The following is a 22,242-nucleotide window of genomic DNA, read 5'->3' as shown; positions in this document are numbered from 1 at the left end:
GGGGGCCTAGAAAGAAAATTTTGGTGGAATCTCCCTCCCCATCTCCATCTCTTGCCCCACCCAGGCTCAACCCCTCATCTTCCCCCTGGCCTCACTTCTCAGCACTTTGCTGAGAGGAGCAGCTGCTTTTCCCCGCCCTCTGGGCTAATCCAGGTTCAGGTTTGTCTGGAGTGGGGCCCAGTCCTGCAGTGGGCTGGCACACTGAGTCCTGCTTTATTAAGCCCTGGACTTGTCCTGAGGCAGCAGGAGAAAGCCTGGCCGCGGAATCTTTGGTCCCAGTAACGGGACCTCTGCCACCCAGGAGAGCCCACCTGCTGCCATGGGCCTCTACCGCATCCGCGTGGCCACCGGGGCCTGGCCCTTCTCTGGGTCATTCAACCGCGTGCAGCTGTGGTTGGTGGGGGAGCGCGGGGAGGCGGAGCTGGAGCTGCAGCTGCGGCCAGCGCGGGGCCAGGTGGGCGGGGACGCAGACCTCACCTGGGCTCTGCAGCGAGAGGGCGGGCGGGAGGGTGGGGCCTGGAAGCCGAGAGCCAGTTACAGCACAACTTCCAATGAGAAGGGCCACCTGCACCTGAGCGCTGAGGTCCCCCCGCCAGCGATCCAGGCATCCTTCACCACTTTCCCAGTTTACCGGAGGCCAGTGTCACTGTGGGGTCCGTGGCCAAAGAAAAGGTCCCAGGGGGGAGCAAAGGCTGCGGGAGTTCAGAAAAGGGGCAGGTGTAGGTGATGATGCTCCGCGTTCCATTCAAAATACCCAGGGCCTCGCCCCGCCTTCCAGGTCTTCCCGGTGAAATGGGCGTCTGAGACCCACCACGCAGGTGTTGGGAGGAGGCAATGCTGTCCCTGACTCCACAGAGGACCCCGCACCCTCAGTTAAGCGTCCTCTCCAGGGTCCCCGCTACTAAGTCTCTCCGGGTTCTGGTCCCCACAGGTGGAGGAGTTTGAGCAGGACGTTCCCCAGGACCTGGGGCCACTGCAGTTCGTGAAGTTGCGCCTGGTTCTGGGACCGCATCACCATGCAGGGCCCGGGAGCCTGGGAGGAGGCCGCCTTCCCCTGCTACCGCTGGGTGCAGGGCGAGGGCCTGCTGACCCTGCCCGAGGGCACCGGTGAGGGCGCGCCTCTGGGAAGTGGGTGGGGGACCCAGGGAGTAGTGGAGGTTGGGGAAAGTAGGGGATATCATTGAGGAAGGCCATAGGGGTTGAAATAGTGCGTGCTCAGCAGGTTAAAGGTGGACAAGACAGGAAACAAGGGGAATGTTATACACAGAATGAAAAAACTGGAAGTGGGACTGGACAAGGAAGTAATGGATGTGTGGATCCCACCTCCCCAAAAGCTGAGCAGAGAGAATGGGAGGAGCAGCGGTGCTGGGAAGCAGAAGAGCCAAAGTGAAAGGGGAAGGAGATCTCCCTGTGACTGGGAACAATTTAGGGCAGGGACAGGTAAGGTAGCACATGGGACCTCTGAGAGGAGGCATGTAACAGAAGCAGCAAATAATATGACATGAAGAGCTGATTTGGGAGAGAAAACATGAAAAACAACTGTGAGGACAGGGAGCACACTGACTGGCTGAGGATGAATGAGGACAGCAAACAGAATCTGTCATCTTGGGAAATAAGTATGAGAGACAATTGAGGGAAATGACAAGTAAGAATGGAAGCCTGAACTAAAATGTCTTTGAGGCACAAGTAAATATAGGTACCCATGAGCAGGATTAAGCCAGGTGATCAACTATAAACTATGTGAAGACGAGGATAGATGGGATGAAGCCAGATAAAGTAGCAATGTGGATCCACTATTTGATTTGGCACATAGAATACCTTGTCCCAGGGAACAGGCATTGAGGTCAGAGGATGTAAGTGTACCTAACTTGAAATATGTCATTTTGGAGAACAGCTTAAGGTGTGGACAGAGAAGGGCCAGGACAGGGGAAATTAACAAAGGAATATGGGATGGTGTAGGATAGGTGTGGACATTTCAGCTGATTAAGAATGAAGTTTATAAGGGGGAGGGTAGGGAAATCTGGAGGAGATAAGAGATCAACCGAAGGACTTGCATACATGCATATAAGTATAACCAATGGACACAGAACTCTGGGGAGGGAAGGTATGTATGGGGGGGGGGGCAATATTAAAATATGTACATAGATAATAATTTAATAATAAAAAGTGGGGGGGAAGAATTAAGTTTATAGCTATTGTAATGAAGAACAGTGATAGAAAATTTTGAGTTAATGGTTACAATAAGGTATTAAAAAATTGGATTCTCCTCTTGGGACAACTATGAGATTGGAGATTGGTGAAATCAAGAAGACAGAGAGGGTGAAGATGAATGACTAGGGAATTAAGCAGGGGAGACAGAGCCAGAGACAAAGGCAAAGGAGTATGTTGCCATATGGTTAAGAAATAGGAGAGTGTGCCGAAACCGGTTTCGCTCAATGGATAGAGCGTCAGCTTGGGGACTGAGGGACCTGGGTTCAATTCCGGTCAAGGGCATGTACCTTGGTTGCGGGCATATTCCCAGTAGGGGGTGTGCAAGAGGCAGCTGATCGATGACTCTCATTGATGTTTCTAACTCTCTATCTCTCTCCCTTCCTCTCTGTACAAAATCAATAAAATATATTTTTTTTAAAAAAAGAAATATGAGAGTGCAATTCCACTTCAAGGAATATTTCCTAAAAAGCCCTAAACACCAATCAGGAAAAAAAAAATGTATGCACACCTATGTTCATTGCAGCATTATTTACAATGCCTAAGATCTGGAAACAGCTCAGGTACCTATAATTAGATGAGTAGATAAAAAAGCTATGGTACACTTACACAATGGAACAGTATGCAACTGTAAACAAGAAGGCTTCCTTACCCTTTTTAACAACATGGATAGACATGCTGTTGCAAAGGGTAATAATGGGAGAATAATATGCTGTGTGAAATAAACCAGTCAGAAAAAGACAGGTATCACATGATCTCACTTATAAGTGGAATCTCATGAACAGAATAAACTGATGAACAAAAAAGGTCCAGATGCATGGAGGCATGGCACAGACTGACATACTCAGAGGTGGGTTGGGGGTGAAATGGAAAGAGCTAAACCAAAGAGCATATACACATACATGCATAACCAATGGATACAGCCAATAGTGTGGTGAAGACCTCAAGTCAGGCAGGGGCTGGGAAGAGGAGAGAAAGAACAGAATAATTGGAGGACATCTATAATACTATCAACAATTTAAAATAAAATAAAAACAGGATATTGGGTGAAGCCAGGGGATAGCATGAGAAAGCATTTGAAGAGAATTGCTTTGATGTCTCCACAGCCCGCCTGCCAGGAAATAATAGCTTGGATGTGTTCCAGAAGCATCGAGAAAAAGATCTGGAGGAAAGACAGAAAATCTACTGGTGACCACCCTATTACAAGCCTTCCCTGACAACTTCCTCCATCAATGACTTCTACCCCCTCCATTAACCTTTGTCCCCATATCCTAGCTGGGCCACCTGGAAGGAAGGGTTACCCATGACAATTGCTGCAGACACTATAGATGATCTGCCTTCAAATATGAGATTCCATGAGCACAAGAGGATGAACTATGAATGGACAGTGATTATAGGGTAAGGAAATGGTCAGAGTGGAGTGGGGCTGGTGGAACCAGAAACAGGTGTGATTTGGTAAATTGATGGTTTCATCCTTGATGTCTGCTCTAGGATTTGGAGATGGTCCTCAAATATGTTTACACTGTGCCAAGCCCCTGGAAATGTCTGGAAGATATTGATTAGATTTTCTGGGGACAAAAGACTGCCATGGCTGGTCAGTTTTTTGTCCAAGTCCCCATAACCCCTTGATGACCCTATTAATGAGGTATGTGTCACATTGCATAGTCTCCAAACTTCTTATCAAAAAATAATTTGAAGGCTGGGGATCTCACAAAGGCCTCATGAATGAAAACATGTGGGCTGAGTATGGAGGAGTCATGTGACTAAATCCTAGATTAAGGAGAGTCTGAAGGAGAGGAACATCAGGTTATGGTGACTATCTTCCGTCTGACCCCACAGAGAAGGTTCACCAGCGCTGGCAGCATGATGAGCTTTTTGGCTACCAGTTCCTCAATGGCGCCAACCCCATGCTGCTGAGACGCTCCACCTCTCTGCCCTCCCGGCTGGTGCTACCCTCAGGAGATGGAGGAGCTTCAGGCCCAGCTGGAGAAAGAACTCCAGGTACAGCCTCCAGCCCCCGATTGTCTTCTCCCTGTCTGTGAGGTGGTGAAGGGAAGGAACCAAAGTTGAGTCTGGAAAGAGAGGCTGTGGTAACCCACTGTCCCTGGGTATAGAGTCCTCTGCTGGGAAAACCTATAGATGAAAATGTAGGGAAAGCATCAAAGCTGGATTCTGCCAATAAAGCTGACCATTAGGAGATGGTGGAGAAAGGAGCTTGGGCAGCCTGACCAGGGGAGAGCGGGGCATACCTGTGGGACAGAAGCAATGGGCATACTTAACCCTAAAACTGCCTCTGACACAGACAAGCTGCATGTCTCTAGGGAAGCTTCCTTCCATGGGGTCTTAGCCCTCCCTCTAAAATAAGAGAACTTGAACTTGATGCTCTGATACTTCCTTCACTTCTGCCACTGGGACTTAGGTACTAATAGGGGATAATGACAAGAGAGTGGATGTCTTTACATTTCTTCCCCTTTGCCTTGGACCTGTGGATGTATGCTTTCAACTCTAACCCTGGATTCATTCCTCTTTCCTTAGAATGGTTCCCTGTTTGAGGCTGACTTCATCCTGCTGGATGGAATTTTAGGCAATGTGATCCAAGGAGAGAAGCAGTACCTGGCTGTCCCCCTTGTCATGCTGAAGATGGAACCCAGTGGGAAGCTGCTGCCCATGGTCATCCAGGTGAGGTATCCTCAGAAGCCTCTGCCCAACGCTGCTCTATGTTCATCCCCAACCTCTGCCAGCGGACAAAGACAGCAGGCTCTGTCACCCACCCCTGCATTGTTCAGTGACATCTATCCTTATATCCAATATCTCCTTTCTACCTTACAGCCTACTCACTACTCACCTAGAATTGCCTATTTGAGAGTCAGAATGCTGATAGTTCTCACCATAAGATTATCTTTTTTGACCTATGATTCTGTGGAATATCCCTTCTTTCTTAGACATATTTTCTCCCTTGGTTGTAATGTGTTTTCACACTTACTGTTCTCATCAATCAGTTCATAGGAACTGTTATTTATCTCACGTGTCCACCTTCTCCTTCTGATTCTACCATCCTAACTCTCACCTTCATCAAGTTTCCCTCAGTCATACTAGACACCTCTTTCCAATTCCTCCTGCTTTGAACCTGAGCATCATGGCACTGACACTTCCCCACAGCACTTGAGAGGATGAGTAGAAGGGCCTTCATTCCTCCGACTATATTATAATCCCTGGGAGACAACAATCAGTCACCAGTGTTTCCCCCAGAATAATAAGCATAGCTTCTAACATAGGAAGAAGCCAATGAATGCTTAGCTTCTCTTGGTTTCAGATCCAGCCTCCCAGCCCCAGCTGCCCCACCCCACCACTGTTCCTGCCCTCAGATCCTCCCCTTGCCTGGCTCCTGGTAAAGATGTGGGTCCGAAGTTCAGATTCCCAACTGCATGAGCTCCAGTATCACTTGCTGAGCACTCATCTGCTGGGTGAGGTCATCGCTGTGGCCACCATGAGGTGCCTCCCAGGACTGCACCCTGTCTTCAAGGTACATCCTCTACCCTCCTTGTCCCATCTCCCTCACATCCCAGAGGAAGGAAACAACACAACAGTTCTCTAGAATTTAAAAAGCATAAGCCACCTGTTTGGGAAGAAGTTAACCAAGCTTCTTCTAATTGAATGAGTATCTGCGTTGATGTAATAAAAAAAATATTTGTGATTTGTAAACAGACAAGAGGCAATTATTGTGTCAGGACCTTGCACCTTGTCGCTGTATTTCTAAAGTTTAAATTATTTTATTTTGAGATAATCATATGTTCTTATGCAGTTTGAAGAAATAATACAGAGAGATGCCAAGTTACTTAGCATACATTCAGTACTTATTGTAATGCAGTTCTGATATTCTCCAGCAGAGTCTGCTGTAGAGCAGGAATGTAATTTCATAAATAAAAAGTATTGCTCTGCTTCACAGAGTTAGCATTTAACTGGCAAGACAAACGGTACACATGAAAAATTACCAATCAGCTGGGGAGAGGTCAATGGGGGGAGGGTGGGGGAAAGGGGACTTGTGTAATACTTTAAACTATAAAGAATTTAAATTAAAAAAAAAATAAGAACCATGGAACAGAATCTGGATATAAAGGTGAAATCAAGACAGAAAGCAATCAACACCACAGCTTAGGATTCATTAAGTAGAAGATCAAAGGAATAAAAGACCAGCCCAAGGGCTTATTTAACCTGCCCAATGAGAGGTGCATGACATGGTCGTTAAACCAATGGAAAGAAAATGCAAAGACTTTGTGATGAGAGGAAATAGTAGTTGCATCATGCCCAGCGTTACATAGGCTAAATGTGACAAAAAATAGTAGTTCTTGCTATTTTTTTAAATATATTTTTATTGGTTTTTTACATAGAGGAAAGGAGAGAGAGAGAGAGAGAGAGAGAGAGAGAGAGAGAGAGAGAGAGCTAGAAACGTCAATGAGAGAGAAACATTGACCAGCTGCCTCTTGCACACCCCCTACCGGAGATGTGCCTGCAACCAATGTACATGCCCTTGACCGGAATAGAACCTGGGACCTTTCAGTCTGCAGACTGATGCTCTACCACTGAGCCAAACTGGTTTTGGCAGTAGTTCTTGCTTTTATGATTAGTTCTTTGTCTTCTGGTTTCTTCCCTCCTCATGTAGACTTGGGGTTTCCTTTGACACTCAGCATCTTTAATAGTCTTTCTGAGGTTTCAGACCAATGTGAATTGCTTTGTTATATTGGTTCCAATTATTTCAGTTGGGTTCTTCCCTCTCTGCAGCATCACCAGCTCACATAAATAACAATATTGCATGAATCCCCCATCACTGGATGAAGACAAAATTGTTTAAGACAAAAGGAAATACACATGAGGATCAGATCGCCTTTTTGAAGGGCAAAGGAAAGCAGGAGAGAGGGCCCTAACTAACAGTGCCTAATTTGAGGTGGGAGGAGATTTGACAATAGCCCCTCTGCTGTTAAAGAGGGTAGATCAATAAGGTTCTTTTAATTCTTACTGAAAGTCCCCTACCCAATCCAAACCCAAAATTTTATTTATTTTTTGTAAATATATTTTATTGATATTGTACAGAGAGGAAGGGAGAGAGATAGAGAGCTAGAAATGTCGATGAGAGAAAAACATTGACCAGCTGCCTCTTGCACACCCCCTACCGGGGATGTGCCCGCACCAACGTACATGCCCTTGACCGGAATCAAACCTGGGACCTTTCAGTCCGCAGACCGACGCTCTACCACTGAGCCAAACCGGTTTTGGCCAACCCCGAAATTTTAAAAATGCAAGAGTAAAATAACTAAAGATTGGAGGAGCAACTTTGAAAATTAATAGAAAGGCTAGTTTAAACTGTAAGGATGTGTATGATAGAAAAATCTTTTTTTAAAATCCAAAGATAAAGGACTGATTCTCAAATGACACCTATACTCTAAGTGGGGATAATAATAACTACTATTTAAGGACATTTGTGTGCTAGGCAATGTACTGAACACTCTCATATGTTATACACATAAGCATCACCACAGCGCCTGCGATGCGACTCTATTGTCATCCTCTGTAAATAAAAAAAGAGATGGGTGTTTAGAGGGTTTATTATCTTGGTCAAGTATCAAATTAAGTGGTGAAGTGTATATTAAAGTCCAGGTCAGTCAGACTCCAAAGCTCAACTCACAGAGGAAGAGGAGAATATGAGACTAGAGATCAGAGAGGGAGGAGACTACCTGGCAAAGGCACCAGCAGGTAGGAAAGCATCAAGAAAAGAGGGAGAGAAAGCCACATGCTGAGTGCTGCTCACTAATAAGGATCCAAGCATGTCCTCCATAAAGCACCCCTCCACCCTTCTCCCTCCAGCTCCTGATCCCACACACCCGCTACACCCTGGACATCAACACCAGGGCACGGAACCAACTCGTCTCAGAAGGAGGCTTATTTGATAAGGTCAGGAGGAGGATTGTGGGGCCACCCAATCACCCAAGTCTGCATGACCTCCTGTCACTTTCAACATTCCAGGCCCCGCTGTGTGACTGTCCTGACCCTTTAACCCAGGAGCCTTGCCCCTTTAAACCAATGTCATTGAATCTGAAAAGGCCACAACTGACCACTTTACATACTATGCCATGTTTTCTGGTTCTGTTTGTCCCCTCAAGTCCTCTCATTTCTGTTGTCACAGGCATGGAGCACAGGTGGAGGGGGCCATATATAGGTGCTCCGTCAGGCCATGGCTAAGCTGACCTACTGCTCCCTCTGTCTTCCTGACGATCTGGCTGACTGGGGCCTGCTGGGAATCCCAAGTGCCCTCTATGCCCATGATGCTTTTCAGCTCTGGGAGATCACTGCCCGGTGGGTGAGAGGTGGAGAAATAAAAGGACATTGGGAACAGTGAGAATGGGGCTTTAACCTGAGGTCACCATGAGGCCAAAGAAATATGAAAGAAGAAAGTCCAGAAAGGAGAAGCAAAGGAGTCTATTGAGAAGAGATGAGGAATAGAAAGTAGGATCTGAGGATGTCAAGGCTGAAATAGGCAATATAAGTGAACAGAGTTGTATGGGTGAGTAAACCTAAGGGATCTGGGGGAATCAGACACCTATACTAAAGTTAAAGAGGGTAGACCATTTTGTTATGAAGAGTGACTATGAACCATAATGCTATTATATATTTATTTATATTGATTTCAGAGAGGGAGAGGGAGAAAGTTATAGAATCATCAATGAGAATCATTGATTAGCTGCCACCTGTTAAGGTAGGGGTGTCGAACTCAATCAGAGAAGGGGCCAAAATCTAAAATCCAGCCTAAATCGCGGGCCGAATGGTTTACTGAACAATCATAAACTGTCATTGTGATGGAAACTCAGCGGAGTGCAGTGATGACAGCGCGGTGCGGGAGACATTGCAAGGCCTGGCGGGACGGATTTGGCCCGCGGGCCTTGTGTTTGACACATGTGTGTTAAGGATCTAGCCAGCAACCCAGACATGTGCCCCAACTGGGAATTGAACTGTCACCTCCTGGTTCATAGGTCCACACTCAACCACTGAGGCACATTGGCCAGGCAGAATTCTTAAAACTAACGTCCCACATTTCCTTTCTAAACTAGCCTGTAGAAAGACCTTCAGGGTGCCCCAAAAGGAAAGTCTTATCAGATCTGTCCTCAGGTACAGTGAGAATCAGCTGGATAGACAACACAGAAAAGGAGTAGCAGCAAGAGACTAGAGCTTTCTACTCTCCAGGAGCTCAGCTCCCTTCTCCTCTAGGCAGGTAGGGGAGGGGATCATCCACCTCTTCTACCACGGGGATGATGTCGTGAGAGGGGACCCTGAGCTGCAGGCCTGGTGTCAGGAGATCACTGAGGTGGGGCTGTGCCAGGCCCAGGACCGAGGTAAGATCCCTCCCCAGAGAAGGGAGCTCCTAGACCCTGTGACCAGAGGCCCTTTTCAGTCTTGCCCTTCTGGGACCATGACCCCAACCCTTCATCAGCCATGTCCCACCACACATGGAGCATCTTATTCCCATTCCTACTTCCTAAGTCTCAGGACAATTCTAGAAACCCAAGAATTGGCCTCCCCCTCCTTTTCAAAGAGGCCCTAACCTGCCATAGGGACTAATAAGGCCAGAGCCATAGTCAGTAAGGGATCTGCCCAGGCCCTGCCAGGCTCTTCTAATTATTGTCTGTTTTCTTTATTAAGGATAGAAATGGGGGGCCCATGAAATCCTACCCTAGCTTTCCCTCCCTTTTTTCCTTCTTAATACTGTCCAGCACTCACACAGGATCCAGACATCCTACACGCCTGCCAAGTGCAGGGCCATTTTTAGATGTAGTCTCAGTACTGTATATATTTGACTTGAACCCAAACTCAGTGTCATGATCCTTGAGACTGAAGTTTCTTAAAAAAAAAAAAAAAAAAAAAAAAAAAAAAAAGTGTACTCCTCACCAGTGAACTAACCACCTGTAGTTCCCCTACCCCATTTTAAATTGATAACTAAGAAATAGCCTTTCTTGAGCTCTTCCTAGATTCATATTCCTCTCTCTCATACACATAGGCCAGAAGGGACTGTTTTTTGAATCATCCTTTAGCTCCTTTAAATGCCTTACACTCCCTCTGTGCAATAACTTTCGCCAACAGCTAAGATCTGTTACTTATAACCAGGCCCACAGGATGCACACATCATAAACCAAACGCCTACCATGGATTGGAGTCCTATCTGGGGCTGTACCTTCCCCATTCATCCAAGAACACCTCCAAAGCCCTTCACGACCAAAATCTCTGTAGTATGTCTCATTTCTGGCCATCAGGCTCCACCTGATCCAAAACACCCTTCTCATTCTCTCTTTCGTGCTTCTGCCCGTGAAATATCCACATTAGAGCACTTGTAAAACTTATTCGAATGTGAGCTTTAACCTCTTGCACCCACATTTTGTCTCCGGCAACTTTCATGGTTGTCTTTGTGCCATCCTTCGCTCATCACCCTCACTAAAGGCAGTGTGTTGAGATTTTCTCTTCCCAGACCTCTGCTTGAGAAAGCTATTTAATCTCATTGGCTTTTAATATCCTTTCACTGAAATGAATGTATTTCTTCTCCCAATTGAAATAATGTGACAAAGTTGAAACGTGTAAAACAATCAATATAAAATTATTGTGATCCTATGCCCCACTCCGAAAAATTACCTCCCGAATACGGTCAGCAAGTGTAATATGTGAGCAGGTCCTTAAACACCCTGAGCAGCATCTCAACTGTAAATTGAGTGGATTTGATGGTGTTCCAGTTCCAAAATGAGTCCATGACTGCTTTTTTTCTGCATCATAGCCCAGATACCTGGAACTGCTTTCCAGAAATTAGGAGAGCAACCTCGTATTCTTAACCACGTTGGGGGAGGTTGGAAATTTTATTAAAATAATATACACTAAAAAAAAGTTAATGTTATAAATCATAGGCTACAACTTGAACTTTCAGTAAAGTGACATACCTGTATAATTAGCACAAATTAAAAAAAACAAACAAACAAAACAAAAAAAACACATTACTAGCTCCCCAGAAAGCCCCTTGTGCTAGTCCAGTCTTTGCCCATCCAAAGGTAACCACTTCATACTGCACAGGTTAGTTTTACCTGTTTGAACTTTACACAAAAACATGCACTCACTAATGTCTCCAAATTGTTTGAAATTTACCCATGCTGCGGTGAAATGTAGCATGTAGTTCATTGTTCTCATTATATATTATTCTATTTTGTGAATATGGTAGACTTTATTTTTTTTCCTTTCTCCCATTGATGGGCATTTGGTTTGTTTCCATTTCGAGGCTATTAATGTCATTGCTGCTGTGAACAATGTCATGTGTACAGTTCTGTTGGGTGTGTATCTAGAAGTGAAATTGATGGTCATAGGATATGTGTATGTTCTGCTTTAGTGGTTTCTGACAGTTTTCCAGTGTGCTTGTATACATTTACTCATCTTCCACAGAGTATGAGGTATAGTCAGTATCTTCTCAAATATTTGAAAAAATGCTTTGGTCATATTGTGAATGTTATGTTTTCGCATTATGAGTTTAGGTTGTATTCTCCTAGTGACTGGTAGAATCGAGGAACCTGTCTTAGGTTTAGTAGCCACATGGATATTCTCCTTTATATAGAGCCTGTCACTCTCCTGTACCATTTTATTTTGGGTGTCTACCTCTCTCCTGTTGCTTTTAACACTTGAACACGGGATAGTTGACCAACCAGCTTCTCGGCCCTGCCCACTCTCTACCTTATAAACAAACATACCTACAATGGACTGAGGGGCTTTGCATGAACCGTCCCTTTATAAGGTAAGTATTATCATCTCTATTTTCATAGTAAAATAAACAGAAGCTCAGAGAAGCTAAGTAGGTAGTCCAAGGTAATGAGTTAATCACCAGCAAAGCAAGGACTGGTCTCTTGACTAAATTATTAGCTATCACCCCTTTACATCGCATATCTCCTTTCCTTGCCTTACTTATATTCTTATCACTATCTCAGACGCTGTGTATAATTTTACTTAGTTATTCTGTTTATTATTATTCTTCACCACTACAGTCTGTTTTGTCTATGAACATATTCCCAGTGCCTTTATAGTGTCTGGTACATAGTAGTACATGACTTTTTGAATAAATGAATAAATGAATGAACACTCACTAATTCTAATATATGGACATGACAAGATATCAGCATTTATTTCCTCACTCTTTTGGAAATGCAGTGTCTAAGCTTTGCTCTTTTCTCTAGGTTTCCCTGTGTCCTTCCAGTCTCGGGCTCAGCTCTGTCATTTCTTTACCATGTGCATCTTCACATGCTCTGCCCAGCATGCAGCAGTCAACATGGGCCAGGTCTGGGTCTCTGAGAGAAAGCTTGGGTATACTTGAGGAACAGAGCTGAGGTCTAAGTTCCTGAATCAGAGTTTCTGAGTGACTCCAGATTCTTCTTCTTCCAGTTCGACTGGTATGCCTGGGTCCCTAATGCCCCAAGCTCAATGCGGATGGCCCCAACCACCACCAAAAAGGATGTCACAATGGACACAGTGATGGGCTCACTACCTAATGTCTGGCAGACCAGTCTTCAAATGTTAGCCACCTGGCTCGTTAGCCGGTCTTTGCTAGACATGGTGAGAAGAAACCTCTGGAATTCTGATGGGATTGATGACTAACAAGGAGACATTAGGGTGAGGTACTGGAGTTTGGGTTCCTTTGTCTTAGAACTAGAAGATGATTGGTCCTTTCTTTCTGCTTCAGGTACCACTGGGGCATCACAAAGAAGAGTATTTCTCAGGTCCTGAGCCCAAGGCTGTTTTAAGGCAGTTTCAGGCTGATCTGGACAACTTGGAAAGGGAAATCGAGGCCCAGAATGAGCAGCTAGACCTTCCCTATGAATACCTGAAGCCCAGCCTTGTAGAGAGCAGTATCACTATCTGAGCCCAAATGGGCTCATATATTCATATACTTGAGGCCCCCACCATGCTTAACATTTCCCCCTGATATTTACTGTTTTCATGGGTCTGAGTTGCTATGGTTGTATCTTCTCCTCTTGAGTTCCCTACCTAAATACCTCACCTGCATGAGGCATTGTCCTTACTTCCAGTTCCCTTAAGAGAATGATCTTTAACTTGAAACCAACTCCCTTAGAGAAATCAAATAGCTACTCATGTAATGTTTTCTTTCCTCTGGATATTTTGCCTTCTCTATTTGTCAATAAATCATTATATAATGGTATTACCTTATCATTGATATAAGTGATTTAAAGGTATTTTTAATGGTGTACCTAATTTTCAATACAGTGAGAGATATAAGTTAATTCCATTCCTTTTTTCTAATCTGGATATCAGTTATCACAGCACTGTTCATTGAAAAGCCCATCCTCCCTTATCATCTATAATGTTGACATAGATTAAGTTGCCATCTATCAATATAAATAAAATAGTTCTTAGCTTTCCAGTATTTATACCACACTAACATAATCACCACAGCTTTATACTTAACATAGCCTGCCTTTTACTGACATATTGATCCAATCTGTTCTTTAGAGGTACTTTCGCTTTCCTTGGGCTTCTGGCTTCCTAGAGGCCTGGTGCATGAAATTCGTGCATAGGTGCAGTCCCTAGGCCTGGCCAGTGATCAAAGCACCAGCATCTGGCATGGAAGGGCAGGTCCCAGCTGACCTCTGGGCCCTGAGTAGCACCTGGGTCCCCAAGCCCCACTCACTCCCCACCCCCGCCTGAGTCCCCACTCAAAGCAACGGTGAGTATGGCAGGATGACAAAGGATGGAGTCAAGACAGTCTCTTCAATAAATGGTGTTGGCAAAATTGGACAGATACATGCAAAAAAATGAAACTACCATAGATCACCAACTTACACCATACACAAAAATAAACTCAAAATGGATACAGGACTTAAACATAAAAGGGAAACCGTAAAAATACTAGAGGCATCCACAGGCAGCAAAATCTCAGACATATGCCAAAAGAACTTCTTCACTGATACTGCCCCTAGGGCAATGGAAGCTAAAGAGAAAATAAACAAATGGGACTACATCAAAATAAAAAGCTTTTGCACAGCAAAAGAAACCATCAACAATACAACAAGTAAGCCCACTGTATGGGAGAACATATTTGCAAACGTTATCACTGATAAAGGTTTAATCTCCAACATCTACAGGCAGTTTATACAACTTAATAAAAGGAAGATAAATGATCCAATAAAAAAAAATAGGCAACAGACCTAAATAGAATCTTTTCAAAAGAAGACAGAAGGAAGGCCAAGAGGCACATGAAAACATGCTCAAAGTCACTAATTATACGAGAGATGCAAATCAAAACAACAATGCGGTACCATCTCACACCTGTCAGAACGGCCAACATCAACAAATCAACAAACGACAAGTGTTGGCGAGGTTGCGGAGAAAAAGGAACCCTCGTGCACTGCTGGTGGGAATGCAGACTGGTGCAACCACTGTGGAGAACAGTGTGGAGTTTCCTCAAAAAACTGAAAATGGAACTCCCATTTGACCCAGTAATCCCACTCCTAGGAATATATCCCAAAAAACTAGAAACACCAATCAGAAAGGATATATGCACCCCTATGTTCATAGCAGCACAATCTACAATAGCCAGAATTTGGAAACAGCCTAGGTGCCCGTCAGCAGATGATTGGATCCAAAAACTATGGTACATCTACACAATGAAATACTATGCTGCCATAAAAAAGAAGGAATTTTCATCATTTGCAGCAACCTGGATGGAATTGGAGAACATCATGCTGAGTGAAATAAGCCAATCAATGAAAGGAAAACACCACATGACCCCAATCATTTGTAGATAATAAAGATCATTATAAACTGATGAACCAAAAGATAGATATAGAGACAGTAAAGCAACAAGCAGATTGTCAAATTACAGCTGGGAGAGGAGGAGGATCTGGGGGAGATAATAGATCAACCGAAGGACTTGTATACATGCATATAAGTACAACCAATGGACATAAAACTCTGGGGAGGGAGGGGATATGTGGGACGGAGGGAGGGGGGCAAAAAAAATCATTAAAATATGTAAAAAAATAAATTAATTAATTTAAAAAAAAAAGAATTGTATGTGAGGATCAGGGGGCCTTACCTAAGGAAAGCTATTTTTTAAAAAGCTATTAAAGCCCTAGCTGGTTTGGCTCAGTGGATAAAGCATCCACCTGTGGACTAAAGGGTCCCAGGTTGGATTTTGGCCAAGGGCATGTGCCCAGGTTGCAGGCTCAATCCCAGTAAGGGGCATGCAGGAGGCAGCCAATCAATGGTTCTCTCTCTTTATTGATGTCTATCTCTCTTCCTCTCCCTTCCTCTCTGAAGTCAATTAAAAACTAAGAATTTTTAAAAGCTGTTAAAGATAGACGGGACCTAACTGCCTAACTGGGGGTTGGGCAGATTTGACGACAGCCCCTCTGCTGCTTAAATAAGTAGCTCAGAATGGTCCCTCTCATTCTGAGGAGAGATGTTCACCCCCTAAAAGCCAACAGTGAAGCGGCCAGCGGATAAGGGTGTGGCTTTGATAATGAGTAGAGGGGTAATTATAAACTATGAGGATACAAATGATAGAACAAAAGAAAATCAAAAGGACTGTGCTGATTCTTTAAAATCAAACACTCAAGGTAGAAATTATGAAAACAAATGATACAGCTGAGACTTGAGGACTTCTGTGTGTACTAAACCCTCTTCATACATCACTCACCTAAGCATCACCACTGCCTCCTGAAATAAGAGACCCTATTATCACCCCCTGTTGGCAGATGAAGTCATAGGTAGGGAATGAGACAGATTATTATTAGAGAGTCCATTACCTTGGACAGGGATCAAAGTGTAGATTGAAACCCAGGTCAGTCTAGCTCTAGAGCCTGACTCACAGGGGAATAAAGAGCATGAGAATGAGTGACCAGAGAAGTATTGGGGACCAGCCTGCAAAGACACTAGCAAAAAGGAAAGCATCATGGACAGGAGGCCACTATGCTGCGCGCCACTCCCTGATAAAGAAGGACCCTAGCAGCCAAAACCGGTTTGACTCAGTGGATAGAGCCTGGGGACTGAAAGGTCCCAGGTTCAATTCCGGTCAAGGGCATGTACCTTGGTTGCAGGCACATTCCCAGCAGGGGTGTGCAAGAAGCAGCTGATCAATGATTCTCTCTCATTGATGTTTCTAACTCTCTATCTCTCTCTCTTCCTCTCTGTAAAAAGTCATAAAATATATATTTTTTTAAAAAAGAAGGCGGTCCCAAGCATGTCCCCCATAAACCATCCCTCCACCCTTCTCCCTCCAGCTCCTGATCCCACACACCCGCTACACCATGGAGATCAACACACGGGGACGAGGCCAACTCATCTCACATGGAGGTGTGTTTGATAAGGTAAGGAGGTAATGGAATATGGGGCTACCCAATCATCCAGCTCTGCATGATCTCCTATCACTTTTAAGATCTCAGACTGACCTGGCTGGTGTGGCTCATTTGGTTGAGCATTGTCCCATGGACCGGGAGGTGACTAATTGATTTCTGGTCAGGGCACATGCACAGATTGTAGGCTCAATCAAGAGTAGGGGGCATGCAGGAGGCAGCTGATAGATGTATCTCTCTCCCTCTCCCTTTTTCTCTCTTTATTTTTTAAAATATATTTTATTGATTTTTTAAAAAGAGGAAGGGCGAGAAGTAGAGAGTTAGAAATATCAATGAGAGAGAAACATCAATCAGCTGCCTCCTGCACACTCCCTACTGGGGATGTGCCTGCAACCAAGGTACATGCCCTTGACCGGAATTGAACCTGGGACACTTCAGTCCATAGGCAGACGCTCTATCCACTGAGCCAAACCAGTTAGGGCCCCTTTTCTCTCTTTAAAATCAATAAAAAAAAACATTTGTTTTTAAATCCCAGACCAATCTGTGTAAATGCCCTGACCCTTAAACCCAGGGGCCTGTCCCTTTATACTGATGTCATTAAATGTGAGAACCTCACATATGAACCTCCTGTACACTATGCTCTATCTTCTTCCTCAAGGCCTATCCTCTCTTTGTTCCAGGCTATGAGCACAGGCAGAGGGGGCCATGTGCAGTTGATGCATCAGGCCATGGCTAAGTTGACCTACCGCTCCCTCTGTCCTCCTGACGATCTGGCTGACCGGGGCCTGCTGGGAATCCCAAGTGCTCTCTATGCCCATGATGCTTTACGGCTCTGGGACATCATTGCTCGGTGGGTGAGAGTGGGAGCTGAGAAAGGAAGGACCATTGGCAACAATGAGAATGGGGCTCTTGCGTTAGGTCAGCATGGGGCACAGGAAACATGAAAAAAGAAGAGTCAGACATGAGGAGCAGAAGACTTATTCCTGGGAGAGAAGAGGAAGAATGAGGAGAGAGTGAGTACGGTTTGATAGGAATAGACTAGGATGGGGGTAGAAAGCATCAGCTGGGATAGCCGTGAATGAGGAAAGAGATCTGGACAAGTCAGGGTTTTTGTCAGGAAGAATGACTATACCAATTATATATATATAATTTCTAGAAGTAATGACCCACATTTTCATTCTTTTCTACACTAATGTGTAGAAAGAGCTGGGGAATGTCCCAAAAGACAAGTCTTGAAGGATCTACACTCAGACACAGTAAGAGTGTGTTGGACAGAGGCCACAGAAAAGAATTAATGGTCAGAGGCTAGAGCCTTGTACTCTCAAGGAGCTCAGCTCCCTTCTCCTCTGGGCAGGTACGTGGAGGGGATCGTCCACCTCTTCTACCACAGGGATGACATCGTGAGAGGGGACCCTGAGCTGCAGGCCTGGTGTCGGGAGATCACTGAGCTGGGGCTGTGCCAGGCCCAGGACTGAGGTGAGATCCCTCCCCAGAGAAGGAAGCTCCTCAGACACTCTGCTTGGAGCCTCTTATCAGCCATGTCCTTCTGGGGACATGATCCCAACCTCTCATTACCCTCTCTCCCTCCAAACATGAAGCATCTCATTCCCACCTCCTAGGAGTTAGGACCATCCTAGAAGCCCAAGGATTAATCCCCTCAGAGACCCTGACCATAACTTTTATGTCCCTCCCCTTTGCCTAGTCACATATGCCTCCAACCTGCCACAGCATTAGGCCCAGTGGGTCCAGAACAGCCAGTGGGGAAGGGATCTGCCCAGGCCCTACTAGAGTCAACTCTCCCATGGTGTCTATTTTCCTGCCTGAGGATATGAATGGGAAGATTTTTCCATCATGACCCATGCTGGTTTTCCTCTCTTATCCTATCTGCTACTATCCAGGCATGCAAGGTCATTCTAAGTGCAAGCTCACTATTATACCTTTTGGTTCAAATCTAAACTCAGTTCCCTGTCCCTTGGGACTCATATTCCTTTGCCAATCTGTCCTCTCTCGGCCACCTCACCCCTGCTAGGATCTAGCCACTGGCTTAAGATCTAGTCATTAGCTGTAGCATACCCTAATCACACTTAACTGCTGGGGAAGAAATTGCCTTTCTTGGGTTCTCCTAGTTCATCCTCCTCTCTCCAGCACGCGTGGACCAACCTGGACCGCTTCAAATCGTCCTTCAGTCCCTGCTCCTCACACTTCACACCAGCATCTGCCTCTGTAGGACACCTACTGACATTTATTGGGGGGAGGGGGCATCGTGGCCATACCCTGGAGGTGCAGTCAGCAATAAACCAACACCTGCGCTCTGGAGGGGCCTCTCCCTGCGGAACCTGAGGCTGCACCATCCCCACCCTCCCAGGACCAACTCTCTAAGACATCTCCATACTGTTCCTTAGGCTCCACTTGCCCCCAAAAGTCTCTACTTCCTCTGCCTGGCCATCTTTTCCTCAACTAGTATCAATAACAACTTTCACATGTTAACTTTAACCTCCATCTAACTGCCTCTCATTCTCTCCCCCTAGTTCTCATACCTGACTTTTACCCAATTTTCCCAACAGACTTGTGGAGGAAATGTGCTAAGATTAAAAACTATCAGCAATTATCAGTCAGAATCCCAAGTTCAAGGTCAGCCTCTGCCTTTTCCCAACTGTGTCCATTTTATCTATAAAAAGAGAGTGATTATATTGTACTTGTTTCACTTGACTGATAGAATTATTAGGTGGCTTGGGACAACTTTTGGAAAGCCTCTCTTGGCTGTGACACTAGGAATCCATGACTTCTCTTATTCCTCACCTTATAATTCAGGCACTTATAATTCCCTATCTGGAAATAGGGGAAGCAACCCTAAATTCTTAACCATTTTTTAAGGCAGAAGATATTCAATTAGTCAATATTTTCAGCCTCCAACCCTTCCATAAATACAAGAATTATTATTTACTAAACACTTGTATCCATTTTTATACAGTATCTCATTTATAAGGTAAGTATCATCTACACTTTACAGGTGAAGAAATTAAGGTCAGAGAATTTAATTGGCCTAAGGTATCCAAATTAGATTGCTTGAGCTTGAACTGGAAATCATGTCTGATGTAAATATATTTGAATAAATGAACCAACACCCATCAATTCCAATAGGCAGACATCCCAAGACATCAACCTTTATTTCTCTCCTCTCATGCTATAGCCTCTGAATCCTATTTCTTTCCTCCCCAGGTTTCCCTGTCTCCTTCCAGTCTCGGAATCAACTCTGCCATTTCCTTACCATGTGTGTGTTCACGTGCAGTGCCCAGCATGGGGCCATCAACAAGGGCCAGGTATAGACACATGAAAGCCCAGGGCCCTGAAAGCAAGTGGATACCCAAGGGAAAGATAGGGGTTTAAACCCTAAGTGCCAGGATCCTAAGGTTGTACTTTCTTTCCCCAGCTGGACTGGTATGCCTGGGTCCCCAATGCCCCATGCACAATGCGAATGCCCCCACCCACCACCAAGGAAGATGTGACAATGGCCACAGTGATGGGCTCACTCCCTGATGTCCAACAGGCCTGTTTTCAAATGACCATCACATGGCATCTGGGTCGACGCCAGCCAGACATGGTAAGTGAGGCCTCCAGGGAAAGAGAAATGATGATGGAAGGGAAACATCAGAGTAAGGGGCTAGGCTCAAGGTGCTTCAGCCTTCAGACTAGAAACTGGTTGATCTTTTGTTCCTTCTTAGGTTCCTCTGGGGCATCACAAAGAAAAGTATTTCTCAGGCTCCAAGACCAAAGCTGTACTGGACCAATTCCAAGCAGACCTGGAAAACTGGGAAAAGGAAATGACAGCCCGGAATGAGCAGCTTGACCTTGCCTACGAATACTTAAAGCCCAGCAACATAGAGAACAGTATGGCACCCCCACCTGGAGACCTTCAGCTCTCCCAAATAAATTCTCTACTTCAGTATCCCACAGGCAGGCCACACAGTCTCTGTCACACTACTCATCTTCTATTGTAGCAAAAATCAGCCAATATCTGCCCTAGCCAGTCAGCCTACAGATTGAAGGGTCCCTGGTTCAATTCTGATCAAAGGCATATGCCCAGGTTGCAAGCTTGATCCCCAGTAAGGAGCATGTTGGAAGCAGCTGATCAATGATTCTCTCTCATTATTGATGTTTCTATCTCTCACTCTCCCTTCCTCTCTGAAATCAATAAAAAATATATATTTTTTAAAAAACAGTCAATATAAAAAATGAATGAGTATGAATGTGGTCTAATAAAACTTTATTCATAGTTGGTGAAATGTAAACTTCAGGTGTCACAAAATATTCTTCTTTTGGTTTACAACATGTAAAAATACAAAAACCTGGCCTGAGGCACTGACACTACTTGCAAACGTCCAGAGGATGCTCTCAGGGGTGAGTGGAAAGATTTATTGGAGAAATGAACTACCTCAACAAATTCTTCTTTCTCAGGAGCTAGACTTCATGTTTGGTGGCCAACTTAAAAATTCCTGATTCTGTTCCTTTGCAACTTTCCCTCCACCTCTACTTCTCCTATTCAGGCACCTACAATGGAATAAAAACGATGCTCCTAGAGCAGACTAAAATCTTTTTGCTTCCTTCCCCAAAGAGTCTCAAACAAAAGAGACATGAAATGTCATTTTCCCAGTCCCTTTAATACACTGGAGCCTCTACATGGGATCCAGGTTCTATGTTTTCTTTCACCACCCTTTTTAGAACAATATGCACAAAATAAATGGAAAAGTACCACAAAATTATGCTGTTTGTCTACTTCCAGGGTCTTGGGTTCAAAATGACCCCTCTCAATTATGCTTTGATCACTGTCTTCACTAGACTGGGTACAAGCTCAGAACAGAACTGTGTTCTTCAAACATGCATTTCCCTGAATGATTATTACAAACCAGTCTCTTGCCAGGGAAGCATACAAACTTTTTCTTTGGAGTGAATGACTTACTCATATTCTTAAAATCATGTCCCCTACCATATTCAAAGGGCCTAAAATCCACTCCCTTAGTTTACAGCAGGGAAGCAAAGTGACTTTTTGTGCACTATTTCTTTATCCAGTGCATTTAGCAGGACCACGCACCTTCACATCCTATTCAGAGTCTACTTTCCCTAGACTTTTCCTAACAGCCCATATTTTTCCTGGATTTGGCATCCAAAACCACTTAGTATTCCATGTTTGGTAACAAAATGTTACTTAATTATTCCCAATGCCAAGAACGCTCCGCAATTTTATTCATTTTTTCATCTTAGCATTTTAATTCAATTTTCTATAATAATAAAAGCATAATATGAAAATCAGGAGGAGGATCCAAGATGGCTGCTCAGGTAGACACCTAACTGCAGCAGCACACAATAATTTCAATGGAATACAACTAAAATGTAGAGTGGCCATTGCCCAGAGCTACAGGTAGTCGACTGACTGAAAATTCTACAACAAGAAGGAAAGAGAAAACCAGAAGAAAAATCAGAGGAGCTGAAAAAAGCCCAAGGTACGGAGACATGCTGCGCGCCCGCATGCGCGCACGCTCGGAGAGGTCGCAGCGGGAGAGGAGGAGAAGGCTGGGGGCCTGCCTGGCGTTCCCTAGCAGGAAGAAAATAAAACCCCCAGCCTGGCCTGAAACCCCGAACCAGCAGCGCTGAGCCCCAG

At 44.8% G+C, this 22,242-nt stretch overlaps 1 protein-coding gene across 1 annotated transcript; it reads left to right on the top strand.

Moving 5' to 3' along the window:
* The first annotated feature begins 301 nt into the window (after positions 1–301).
* Positions 302–20,610, top strand: LOC118727041 (polyunsaturated fatty acid lipoxygenase ALOX12-like). The gene is given in 17 exon segments (XM_036452494.2): positions 302–454; positions 932–993; positions 995–1,107; positions 3,315–3,396; positions 3,484–3,628; positions 3,700–3,802; positions 4,048–4,169; positions 4,171–4,209; positions 4,744–4,887; positions 5,522–5,731; positions 8,068–8,154; positions 17,267–17,436; positions 17,941–18,062; positions 19,806–19,906; positions 20,017–20,187; positions 20,309–20,540; positions 20,585–20,610. Coding segments are annotated over 17 exon segments (2,064 nt in total). The 5' UTR covers positions 302–319.
* The last annotated feature ends 1,632 nt before the right edge of the window (positions 20,611–22,242 follow it).

Source organism: Pipistrellus kuhlii, unplaced genomic scaffold (assembly GCF_014108245.1).
Source record: "Pipistrellus kuhlii isolate mPipKuh1 unplaced genomic scaffold, mPipKuh1.p scaffold_m20_p_23, whole genome shotgun sequence".
NCBI lineage: Eukaryota > Metazoa > Chordata > Mammalia > Chiroptera > Vespertilionidae > Pipistrellus > Pipistrellus kuhlii.
Note: the sequence above shows the minus strand (reverse complement) of the source record. Positions and strands in the feature narration are given on the sequence as shown.